This window comes from Aptenodytes patagonicus, chromosome 1, assembly GCF_965638725.1.
Source record: "Aptenodytes patagonicus chromosome 1, bAptPat1.pri.cur, whole genome shotgun sequence".
Taxonomy (NCBI): domain Eukaryota; kingdom Metazoa; phylum Chordata; class Aves; order Sphenisciformes; family Spheniscidae; genus Aptenodytes; species Aptenodytes patagonicus.
This window is the reverse complement of record NC_134949.1, coordinates 197,618,370-197,631,429: the sequence shown is the minus strand read 5'-3', so window position 1 is coordinate 197,631,429 and position 13,060 is coordinate 197,618,370. Positions and strand designations below refer to the sequence as shown.

At 44.8% G+C, this 13,060-nt stretch overlaps 1 protein-coding gene across 3 annotated transcripts in view; it reads right to left on the bottom strand.

The window, feature by feature from the left end:
- The window catches only part of WDFY2 (WD repeat and FYVE domain containing 2), a 74,444-nt gene that overhangs the window by 3,604 nt on the left and 57,780 nt on the right, over positions 1 to 13,060 (bottom strand). The window contains exons 6-13 of one of the 3 annotated variants that reach the window (XR_012997891.1): positions 12,352 to 12,464; positions 11,285 to 11,411; positions 9,145 to 9,250; positions 5,739 to 5,840; positions 4,112 to 4,242; positions 3,659 to 3,767; positions 2,781 to 3,019; positions 678 to 991 (exon numbers count right to left, since the gene is read on the bottom strand). Coding sequence is in view for 2 of the 3 variants with exons in the window: in XM_076364129.1 (XP_076220244.1) it covers positions 2,990 to 3,019; positions 3,659 to 3,767; positions 4,112 to 4,242; positions 5,739 to 5,840; positions 9,145 to 9,250; positions 11,285 to 11,411; positions 12,352 to 12,464 (718 nt within the window). In the remaining variant the exon portion in view is untranslated. The other 2 variants (XM_076364129.1, XM_076364131.1) reach the window with 2 other exon arrangements.

Genomic DNA, 13,060 nt, shown 5'->3' with positions numbered 1-13,060 from the left:
GCTTCATTTGAGTGTGTGTGGGTGTGTGTGTGGGGTGCCGCATAGTTTACATCTGTACCAAAAGACACTCTACCCCCCCCCCCCCCAGTAATGCAATTCGTAAAAATAGCTCAGATTTGTTATTCAGCAACTAAAATGGAAATAAAAGGACCCGGCAACAGGGATCCCTTTTTGTGTGGATCTAGAAGACAGAAGAAATTGAGACTGTTACCCTAACATGGCAGAACTGAAAGGCAGGCATTTTTAACTCACCCAACGCCAAATCCTTCTTGTTTCATTTGGGAGGTAAAGGAATTATTGTTTGAATTAGGGACACCTATTTTCCCTTCATATCTCTACATTACAGCTCTTAAGGTCATAGCAAAGGGACACATTTCCCCTTCTCTGCCAGCTTCACTTTTAGCTTAAATCACTTTCTAAGCCACGGCCAGTCTGTCTTGAGACTGCAAGACAAGGGAATGTTCAGGTTAAATTCGGATAACCATGCAGGTAGTTTAGTCAGAAAGAACAGCAAGGAAAATTTTGCAAAATGGATTTGTATACCCAACATCCATCCATCAGCAACACTGAACCCACAACTGCTTGGAAGAGAAGTGAGGGTGGCCAAGAGTTTACTGCAGAGCAGTCCAAACACACCTCGCTCCCAAATTTAGTCTCCTTTGGAGTCGATTCCTCACCTTTGTTTGAATGTTACATATATTCAAAAGGACTAGGCGTTGTCTCAGGGGCAGATCCTCAGCTTGCTGACTCCACCGCTCCATCAGTGTAAGCACAATTCACGCTGGAGTCCCAGGCTTGCTGCAACTGCTACGTCTCCTCGGGAACAGAGCGCTGAACGGTGATTTAAGCTCACTTTGGTGCTCCCATGTTTCTGCCACCGTGAGAGATGCTTTGCTGTGCAGAGAGTAAGTCAGGTCTTTGGCCAAAAGGCCCTGAGCCCAAGGTAACATGGAACAGCGTAGTCCAGCAAAGTTTCATACATCTTCTCTAGCTGGAATGAAATATTGGCAGGTGACTTGCTCACCTTGCATAGCTTTGTCAGCCAAGAACACTTCAGTCACGAGAAAACATGCAAAAGGTGTAATGAAAAGCCTTCCAAGAAGAAACAAGCACCTAGCTTCCAGGAGAGAAAGTGGGAGGACTTAGAAAATAATTAACATTCAAGCTGGAAAGAGAATCTTTTTAGTGCTGTGTGAATTATGTTTGAAAATATGCTTTAAAATATGCTGCCTAGAGGGGAACCAACAACAGGCTGCCAGGAAAGCCAAGGTGGCATCATTTCAGAGAACATGACTGCGAAATGCTGAAGCACAGTTTATAGGATGTTTAAAAAGAGAATTTTCCCTGAAAATACGTCCTGTGACATGTCCTGCAACATGCACACAGAAGTCCGCTCACCCTTTACTGTGGCAGCTCACCAGTCTAGAATTAATGCCATGGATTGTGTTAACCTTTTTGTTTCCTCAAAAGCAAATAACTGCCGGGCAAACAAAGGAGAAACTCTATTTTCTTTTGGCGTTATCACTCAAGGGAAAACACAAGGGTTCTCTAGGTAGCAATGTGCTCTGTAGCAGTAAACTTCATGGCCACCCCACTTTAGAGGGGAAAAGTAAAGTCCGAAATGGGGCAAGACTGAGCACCACTGGCGCGCTGCGTCACAGCAGCTACAGACCACGAGGTCTGCTCAAATAGGAGATACAGGAAAGCCCTAGGTCTGGTCTGCAGTTCTATTCTCTACACTAGTTTCTTCGAAGCGCATCAGCAATAGCATGCTAAAAAGTGAAATGGATTAAAGGAACAGAGAGTTGACTCTTCAGGTAAGATCCCTTTGGAAAAAAGAGCTTTTTTTGTTTATTCATCTTGACAACATCCTTCTAAAAAGGTCAATCCAGGCTTTTAAATACTTTTTATTTTTAAAAGAAACCGTAAAATATGACAACAGGACAATGGGCGTCATTCAGCAATATCAGTTTCTGGTCTATAGAGGAAATTAATAAAAACCATCAGCATTTTAAAAAATAAATATGACTAAGCATATGGAAAACAGGCAAATCAATTTCATCTTCAACAACACAGACAGGTATAAATGCTGAAATGTTGCTGCGCAAGGTAGAGGTAGAGGTAAACCAGACTTTTCAGACCCAGACCAGTTTTAGATCTGCCCCCCCCATGCACACACTCCCAAAAGTTCCTGTTGCCAATAATTTAATTTGAATCAGCCTGTCAGCCTCATCAAACTCAAATGGGTCTGTGTGCTCCTTGTAATGCTCCGAGATGGAAAACTGTTTCAGTTTTTGTAGAAATTAGTTGCTAAGCAACCTGCCCCCTGGTTTTGCGACTTGTGCAGCAAGGAAAGGGGCAGGAAGCTGGATTTTATCTACTACAAACCAATAAAATGCTCTCCGGATGATGTCCACTAGGACAAGTAGATGGTAGAGCCCTTTTAGGAATTGCAATAGTCCAATCAGCTCCTCGGTGATGCACGCAGAGAACACGCAACGCCGCGCCTGGCGTTCCTCCACTGAAGAGAACATGGTCAGCAGAAACAGCCCAAATCAATAGGTACTCGCTGTGGGGAGAGCCGATTGCCTTATACAATCACAGTATGGTGATACCGAAAACTCACATGGTAAGACACAACCCAAGAACCCTCTGTACAAAGCAGCAAGTATCTTGACATAGTGAAATATAAAAACCAAAAATTGCACCACACACGGATTTTCCAAACAAACTCAAGACAACCGAAGTCAGATCGTACAAACCATTAGTTAAAAAAATACCTTCTTGTATATTTTGAGAATAAGTGGAAAGAGTCTTCGTGCAAATGTTCAGCCTTGATCAAGCAGAGGATGTAAAATCGTTGTAAACGCATTAGTTCCTTTCTTATCTGCCGTATGCGCCCAGCGTTATCTATCTTCTGCAGTATGATTAGGGTTAGGAAATCTGTTTCTTCTGTAAATATCACCTTTCAAGTTCCACTGATGTACCATCAAGACACTACTGGTGTCATATCCCACAACTGTTAATACAATAAAATGTAACAACATAGTGAATAATGGTAAAAGATAATAAAATACAGTATTTAATGTCATCTCTAAATAATTTGCACCTTTTTTTTTTTGCTTAAGAGAGGCTACATGGTTAGAGGTGGCTGCAGCAAGTCTGAAGAAGTTTGATTTCATTTTCCAGCACTCATGTCAGACTGGTGGAGGTTGACCAAATGACATTCTGTATGTCACTATGCTTTACCCTTACGAGCCAGGTTCATAGCTGGCCTTAAGAGAAACCAAAAAACCCACACGATATTGTTAACTTGAATGATTAGCATAGTTGTAACATATTGTGAGGGGTTTTTTTAAATTATTCAAGCTTTGTTATAAACTTATTCATTATTTTAGCTATTTCTTTACCTAGCCACACAAAGATTTGCCATGTTGAAATACTGTTTGTCTTCCCAGAGGAAAACCTACAGTGAGCACTTGCCCCAGCCCCTTCAGGCAATAACTTCATAGACCAAGACCTCCCTGGTCCTTATTGGGCAGAAGTCCATCAGTGAGAGGTCTCTGGGTGGAAGAAAGCAGGTAGGACATACCTGCAACCACATGGGAGAGGAAGGCGAAATGAAATACAGGAGCTAGAGCAACCTCCTCGCTCCTACCTTAATAACCTTGTCTGTCCCCGAGGTCAGCAGCCATCCCCTGGTGGCATCAAAGTGTACATGAACGATGTTGTGCTTACTGTCGTGGAAAGTAGCTGTGGGCGCCCGCCTGAAGAAAGAAATCCAAAAGTCAGAAAAGACTATGACTGCAGGATTTTCCCCCAAAATGTTCTCTATTGAGGAAATAAGTATTTGAATGCTGCTGTAAGTCATTAATTCAGCAACCTCTCTGTAAACTCCACTTTGAGACCTTTCCAGCACGAGAGGATCAGGGGTGGAGGGCTCTCTATCCCTCCCGATTTGGTAGGCACTGCAGAGGCTTATCTTGCTGAAAGAGCCCAGGGACCACCCTGCCGGGCTGCTCCCTCCCGGAGCCTCACATCCACCCAGGCCCTCCCAGATGCAGGAGCTTTGCCCCACTCCGGTGCAAGCCGGCTCAGCGTCCGCACTTACTCTTCATCCGTTATGGACTCATGACAGCTATCGCAGACCCTCACTTCGAACTCGAACCCCATCAGCGGGATGGAGGAGCGCTTGGAGCTGCATTTGCCGCACACGGCTTTCCCACACTTCCGGCAGTGATGCTGTAGGAGACAACATGCGGAAAGACATCTTCAGCCACACACCCAGATCACTGCTCAGGTCCCACTGGCTCTACCATCTCACTCCAGCAAGATCCAGCCGAGGCTGCAGCAAACAGGAAAGTGACTCTTCCAGGGAAGATGAAGGAAAACAGGCAAGGACTTCAGAATAAATAGGGGGGGGAGGGGGCAATCTTACTTTTTTCCCCTCCTACCCCCAACTACCTGGGGCAAGCAGCAGCTGATCATTAGCATGGACACTGGGAAATGGCAGATAAAGCACTACCCAGGCTAGGTGGACTCTACGTCTCTCCCAAGCTCCAGAGTGACAACATACACCACCACCACTTGACATCTGTGGATGTAGCTGTGGGTCAGGGCTTCTACACTGAGCATGACCAGTGTTACAGGGGGTTTTCAACAGGGTAGAAGGTGGAAGACGAAAGTCCAAGCTGTCCTCTTTTCATTAGCACAGCTAGGGACGAGAGGACAGGACAAAGAGCCCCCCTACACACCCAGAAGATGTGTCCCAGCCAGCCGGGCATCTGCTGCAGGGCTGGGAGCTGGACTCCCCTGTCCCTGGGAGTCTCACTTTGGGGCGTAGGGGATAACAGCAGCACACAACACATTAAAACATCTCCAGGTCGAGGCAGGACAGGGCTACATTAGCACAGTGTCATTCTGGAGTCCCATCCCAGCCTCTAAGTATAAACATCTACCACCTAATCATCTCGGTCAACTCCTTTGGACATTTTCAGCCCCAGAAGCACTAGTGTTTCTGCATTTTGATGCTACCAGCCTCATGTTTTCTCATGCACTGGCTGTGTAGGACTGCAAGGCTGCCTCGCCGGCTGCAGGAGAGCCAGGGTCTGTGGTGATGAGCATTACATAAAGAGAAGATGCAGCTCAGCTCTCTCCCAGACACCTGGCTTCTCCAAGCTCCATGAAAACATCCCTTTCAGCATTGTTACATCCCTCTCCCAAAAGTCTGCAATCCGCAGCCCTCTTCTGCTGGGCAGGAAAACACAGCAATGTGTTCCAAGCAGACCAATAAGCCTTTTCCAACACAGCCTGAGCAGTTACAGATGTTTACCCAAGCCCATTGAAAACAGCTTTGGTTCCAGCACAGTCTCCAGAAATCAGCTGCAAATTTCTTTCTACAACACATTCAACTAACAATAAGCAAAATCCCACATGGCTAAAGCCATGGACGGCCCAAAACCAATTTACTCAGCCCAAGGTCTATTATATGCATTTGCTATGGGGACTGGCTGCAAAAGGGGGGGGGGAAGAAAAAAAAAAGAAGAAAAGAAGTGTGTTCCTCTGGACCACAAAAATCAAGCCTGATCAAAGGGGAGCTCACCTTCCCACTATTGAGCACTCAGTGTAAGAACAAAGTGCAAGTTCTCAAGGCTTTAGGGGAAAAAAGGTTACTGTGATCTATTATGAGAGAGAAGCCTATTTGCACCATGTTAACACACCAAAGGACCCATACAAACCTGCCTGAGGCCTATTTTCTTACTGTCCCACATTTGCTTGAAGTTCCAGAAGAAAGGCTGGTCACATTTTTGACAGGAGTCACTGTCCAGCCACTCAGGGGTCTGCAACACACACACATGTAGACACAAAGTGGGAATGAGCAACGAAAAAAGCTTCCAATTGAGCCCAGAGACAGGACAAGACAGACGTATTAGGGTGCAGTAACGTGGTCAACTAAACTTGATTAAAAATCCCCATTTTCACAAGAAGCCATTTTGACTGTTCCATGGGATGTCTTTTTTGGCTCAGCTCTGAGCCTTGAAGGCCACGGGAGGGACATGTCTCACCCAAATCATGAAGCAGAGTTTGATTATAAGACCATAAAAATAACCCAGGAACAAACAAGTCTCCCCCACCTCTCCAAGTTTGGAATTAAGCATATAAAAATATTCTGCCCTGTCCTGTCCGGACAGCATTTACCATCTGCTATTCTCTCTGGTGGGAACAGGGGGCAATTAGTATTTCCAATAGCCAAGCTACTCATCTGGAGTGAAGGGAGAGGTAAAGGAAATGCTGGATTTTTTAAATTATTATTTCTTTTTTCTTTTAATACTATAAGAGGTATTTGTGCTACAAATCACACATAGGGGAAAGAAAGATGAGATTCACCTGAACAAGCCTAAAACCCAAACCAGCTCTTTTCCCCGCTTTTACAGAAAGACGATGGAAGGAAGGTCTTCCATTTCCTGACACAGCGCGTAGCTTTGCACTCACGCTGTGGATGAAGTGGTTAAGAAGATGTAAAGAAAAGAAAGAAAATATTAAAGGCACTTCTCTCTCCTGCAGCCAGGTTTTGCTGTGTAGAGTAGCATGGACCAGATGCCCTCTAGGGAAGCAAATCTTGCCAGATCCTGAAAGAGCTCAGGAAATGCCTGAAGTGGCAGGGGGGCACGTGGAGAGGGCAGTCAATCTCCTCCCCTGCATTTGGGTCCCCTGACACTTGCCTTGCATTGAGCTGCTGGGGTACACACAGTGCATCTCCCCACAATGCTTAGGAAACCCTCCTTGGGATGTGAGACTCGGGAAGAGTCTTGATTCTTGACCCCTCTCCAGCTGGCTGTCAGTCTGTCTGTCCTAACCTGGCCTAGCAAGAGCGACGCTCCTTCCCAGCAGATGACTTTTGCTCCTTTCTCCACCCCACCAGGACAAGAGCTCAGCCCAAAGCTGGTGCAGGCAAGCGGGTCTGTCCTGTCCCCCCAGTAGGGCAGCCCCAGCCAGACCAAGACAGCCTTGCCAGCGCTGTCTCGGCACCACTGCAACACGCTCCCACCAACCCCATGAGATTAAATAAACACAAAATAACATTTAATACTTTGTGAGGAAGTGCTATTAGCAAACTGCAGTTGTCTTAACAGAGCCACTGGCTTCTCACATGCTGCAATTTAAAACGGCAAGAAACACAGCTGAGACCGAGGATTAAAAATAATACAAAAGCCAGGCAAAGATAAGGTAAGGCTGATGGAGACCTTCAGCTGCCAGGATAGCTTTGACCCCCCAGCAATAAAGCAACCCCCTGCTTCAGCTTCTTCTGCCAGTTACTCTGAAGACAGTTCATTCTGTTGGGGCAAATCCTTGTTTTTTCTACCCACAACAGTCTTTCTGTTTGATGCCTACAGATTTACATCTGTGCGTATAAGTTTTCATCTCTTAAGCATCTGAACACTATAGATGAAGGAGACATTTTACCTGTGACAAATAATTGCTTTGTAGTCAAATAGAAACACAGCTTCTAGCATCTTTCAGATGCTGTTTTATTACAGCTTTTTAAAAACAGAGATTAAAATAAAGAATCAAGGGCTAAAATGGCTTAATTCGCTTTAATGCAATCTCAGAGATGTGGGAAAATCTGATAGCATCAAAGTGAGTACTGAGCACGCTTCACATGGAGAAAACCTTTAAATAAGGGCAAAAATACCAAAGCCAAAATCCAGAAGAAAATGCTCTAGGACCCCAAACCAAGGTTTGGTATTAAAATCTCAAAGTTTCATTTTTCAGGGGTGGTTTAGCTCCATGAACACCCTGTTGCGCTACTGATAACATGAACAAGCCCACATAGCCATAGTCAGAGAAAACAGCGCACCCATTAGCACCTGCTGCTAAGCCCTCATTTAGCTAATTATGTTTCTCCTCCACTTTTTAAACCAGCCTTCTCACAGCATTGCTGCCTGTTTTGCAACAAGCCAGTCTTAACCCTTACTGTAGCCTTTCGAAGGCAGCTAATAAATAAAGGTTTTCATTTCTGGATGTTCGAGTTGCAGCAAAAAGGAAACATCTGTTGGCAAGGAAGAAGCTGCTCTGCTTTCGTTTCACTTTTGGAACTGATGACATAATTGGCCATTAGATTAGCAATTAAAGAGAGCCAACTGGAATGCTAATTCACATAAAAATGGGAGCTCAGTTCCTGCCTAGGCCTGTTTCAGTAGTTTTTTTAAATCCAATTTTCCTCCTTGCTCCAGGGAGACACACACGACCCGGGGAGGCCAAAACCCTTGAGAACCAGCAAAGCTGTTGAAAGCCCATGCTGCCAAAAGCCTTGCTCAGACCTACCCACTGCAGGGACTCGGGGTGCCTTCCTACCCCCTGCAGGAACAGGGCAGAGGTTTGCCGTGACTCATGTTACCAGGATTTGCCACGCTGCCGAGCAGGGCTGACGCCTGACTCACTCAGCACAGCGCTCGTTCCCCCCTCTCTGAGTCAGGTCTCGGAAATCAGCGAGCGGAGGCTGCTCCCACAGCGCCAAAGACCCAGGGTGCGTTTTTGCACCCGCTTACATTCGTTGGCCGCGCAGCACAAAAGCAATTAGGAGCGCGTGGGTGAAATCTTACTGTCTGGATCGGCAAAGTCATCGTTTACCCCGCTTATACGTGGTTACACCAGAGGGAAGCAACACCGAGTAGCTGGTGAGATTGAAGCCCTAGTTAAATGTCTTTTTAGCAAGAACAGGAAAAAAAAATTGGGTTGCAGGTTTCCAGAGATGACAAAGAGCTTTCTTGTTTTGTTTTCTTAAAAACGCCTAATGATTATCAATCCATCCATTTACCTCTGAACTGATAATATTTCTCATGAAGTCTTGAAAAACAAAGCAGAACATCTCACAATACCCTCCTCAGAGGATGTCTTTCAGAGCAGTAATGTAAAGGGTAAGAGCCATTTAGCAGCCTACTTAATACGAATTTTCTGCCAGACAATTTCCCCTGTACCATATTATCAAAGGAACGGTATAATTGCTGTATAACAACTGGAGCATGTCCAAAAACATTTTTAAAGCCTGGAATGATCTTGTTCAGGCTGAAAGTTGCACATTTTAGAAAGGCCCCTTCTTCCCAAGACTGTTTCAGACCAAATCAACAAGAACCGAGTATCTACCTCCTGCCTCTCAACATCCATGTTCCAGACGACGATTCCCCCATCTGCACCACAGGAGATGAGCTGCCGAGTGTGGTGAGCATAGGAGAGAGACTGAACTTTATCGCTGAAAAAGAAACAAGACAGTTACTAATCAACCATCTATTGCTAGCACACAAGTAAGTGTAGAATATACAATAAAGCAGTATAACCACTTGTTTGCCCATGTTTCACTCCCCCCCTCACTGTTCATGGCATCCATGATGCAAAGCAGTCTTTGTTGTCCACCTGGGACCAGAACCACAGTGTTGCTCATCTGGGCAGCATCTACAAAAGCAAAGACCTGTTCTGATAACTGCTTTTGCTGCTCCTGAGATGGGAGGTCCCAGGTGCACTGGGAAGCCTGAACAGAGCTGCAGCTCTGGGCCTCTCTGAAGGCACATCTGGATGCATAAACGGAGCCTCGGTAACGTACCTTCTTGTCACAAAGTCAGTAGCAACTTTGTTTTTGTAAATCTCTGCAACATCAGGAATGAAGCAGTGAGGAACTACTGAAGATTTTCTTTTAGCACTGACAAGCACAGAGTGTTTCAAAAATAATATAGGGATCACTAAATTGTTCCTAAGGCCTTCCCAAGGTACAGTGGAAGATTTAGGTGCTTTTGCTTCTTCTTTTAAGGAAAAAGCAACATGAGAGAAATAATGCAGTTTAAACGCCCAAAGCTGTGCTTATTCCTTCATAAAAGAAAGAAAACCAGGCCTCATTTCAAGCTATTTACAACCTGGGAAACAAAGACCATACAACACTGTTATGAAAAAAACAAGATTAAGAATAATCAGTAACTGAGCATACAGCAACTGGAACTATCCCATAACATTTGGTTTTCTTTGCTACCACCACTGGTCTCATTTACCCAAAGGACTTTCATGCTAATGCATTTGCTTGTGCATATGGCTGCTCCTCCAAAGGGAGGAGCATTTACAGGACAGTTTGTTACAACACAGCCTGCCTTCACAGCACCTGCCTGCCGACGCCAGTGGCACCATCAGGTGAAATGTTTCTTTGTCCCTGTTGTCCTTAGGGCCAGGTCTCTATACTGTACAGTGCCAGTCAACAGCCGTGCCAATCTAGTTGAAGATGTCCCTGCTTATTGCAGGGGAGTTGGACTAGATGACCTTTAGAGGTCCCTTCCAACCCAAACTATTCCATGATTCTATGATTAAGATCCAGAGGCTAACTTCATATCAGGAGAACTAATTTCCACAGCAATAAATCTAGCAGTGGTGCATTAGCAAGCACCACTGGTAGGGTACGAGGGTGATCTGGGAATTTCAGCAAGAGCTCTGTAGTGCTCTGAAATCCCAGCAGCATCTAAATTGCTCAGCAGAGTGCAGCATCACTCAAAAGAAACATATGAATATGTAAGAAACTATTAGACCAAAACCACCATGGGATTTTGCCTCTCCAGACCTAAGCCTAGCACACAAGTCCCACATATATGCAATCCCAATACACTGAAACAAACTTCTTGCATTGCCAGTGTTAAAAGGCTAGGAGGTCATTGCAACTAGAGCCATTCTGATCTCTACTCCATGCCCAGTACAGGCTTACTCTTCTTCAAAGACTTCCTCTATGCTATGCAAATGTGAGGTCTGTATGTGCAAAGATGAAGCTTCTTTGCATTGAGGAGATGGTCAAGGCCCCTGTGGGTAAAGCACATTACTTAGAATTCAGGCTGTAGGTAAAGTGGCATGGAAAAAGTTAGCGTGGAGGAAAAAGGGACTAATTGTCCAAGCCTGATGCTCCCTCTAGGGGAAGGAAAGACCTTGACACCTAAAAAGCGAGAATTTCTCTGCAGCTGTTCTCATTTGAGGACCCTCCTCTTTCCAACAAAGGTGCAAGCTCTGGCATAACACATTCAGGACAATAGATGCTGTGATTTCCTTCACCACCCTTTGCAGACTCTCAAACCAGCCTGCGGGCCCAATGCTGAAAAACTTACTATAAGCAACTTATTCCAGTTGTATATGGACCACAGGGAGTAACACATAAAAGCTTGAGGCATGTGAAGACTGTAACCTTTGGGCTGTTTGTTTCCAGATGTGGCTTCTGCCTTTAGCTTTTCTCCCATAAAAGCAGGAGGAAGGGCTTTGAACGTACTTATGTCCTTGCAGCTCGATGGCTGTTCCTTTTCTTCCTCCAATATCCCACATTATAATGGAATGATCAGAACTGCCCGAGAATAAAACTCGCTGTACTGGGTCCCAACAGAGAGCAGTGACACCACCTGAAACAGTAGATGAACACAACAGTCATTTCATTACAGAAAATGGAAGAGAGGAATGTAGCTAAATACATATATATATAAAGATACAACAAAAAATATAGAGAGATAGTGATTAAAATGCAAGCCTCTTTAGCAAAGGCCATGCAGCCACTGTGCTTGCCAGTTGAAAACTAACAGCCTAGAAAACCTACTGAAGTCCTACCCTGCTCTTCTGCGTGCAGAGGGCTCCGCTGCCACTCGCACGGATGAATCCACTGAGCAGAAAAGCATGGTAGAAGGATGGTCACAGTGTGACTACACAGCTTTTCATCTCCATCATTCCAGGAGATAGCTTTTATTACAAAAGAGAAACAAGTATGGAATATTACGGGCATCTTCACAGTATCCCAGCACAAGGATTGAACTACCTTGTGCTACCTTGTGATTGAGCTATTAGCATTCAATCAGAGAGGAGGGATATGGAGAGAAAATGCTGAGGAATGGCCACCATTTCTTCTGTTAAGACAGCACGATCACATCCCAGCATTGCTGTTTTTAAAGTGTGATTGGGCACAAGTCCCAGCAGTGAAACAAGCAGTTAGTGCCTCTAAGATGTGCCTATTCCACTTGGGCAAAAGTATCTACCAATATGAGTCTTTCCTTGAGGAGCATCCTTTTCCCCCCAGAGTTACCACAACTCGTGCTACTCTCACTCTGCTTTAATTAGAAACTACTGATTGTGGTGTTTTCTGCCGTAGAAGTTTTCTGATCAGAAGTCTGATCGCTCTTGTTTTTACCAATAAAGAATAAATTTCCCCGGGCTATAGCGACAGTTTAAGGTCTATGTCCCTTCCATGCTATGCACTGACACAAGCCATCCTAGTGTTTCACAGGAGAGTCAAACCACCATGACGCTGAGCACAGACGAAGAACTAAATTGGGTCTCCTCCTGAGGCCTTACCTGTGTGTCCCTTAAATGTCGTAACAAGGCTGCAGGACTCTTGCTCTAGTTTGAGTATGGTCACTTGCCCAGAATGATCACCAACAAACACGTGCCGGGTTTCCACATCAAATCTGATGGATAAATGCTGAGGAAAATACATTGCTTACACAAGCTTTGCATTCCTTTCATGACTTGCTAATTCTTTTAACACGAGTATACTGCAACCTCATGAATAGTGCTCCAGTCTCAAGGAGGTGTTCAGAGTGTACTTTTAGGCATCAAGCTCATACCTGTTCATATTAATAGTGCAGTCTCCCTGAGTAAACCAAAGAGTGAGAAAAAAAAGAGACTACTCCAGAGGATGCAATTTGTGTTTTTATTATGAAACATCTTTGAAGTAGCCCTTCACCATGAACAGAGGAGTCATCTCCCCAGGCTCTTTAACTTAGGTGCTAGAGTTGGATGGTGTCCACTCTCTCTTTCCCATCCCAAAATTATATAAAATAACTATTACTAGTTTGCTGCTTCTTCATTATAGTTAAGTTTACAAATACAATGAAAGGGTATTGTTTTATGTCGTATTTGGGGAAGTGTCAGCTACATCAGGTGCATCACACATCATATTCTAAACTGAACAAAACCTGGATCCGTTCAACCACCTACTGGAACCACCTATCTGGACAGATTCTGACCTCTTCATCCAATTTAATTCCGCATTCAGAGTCCA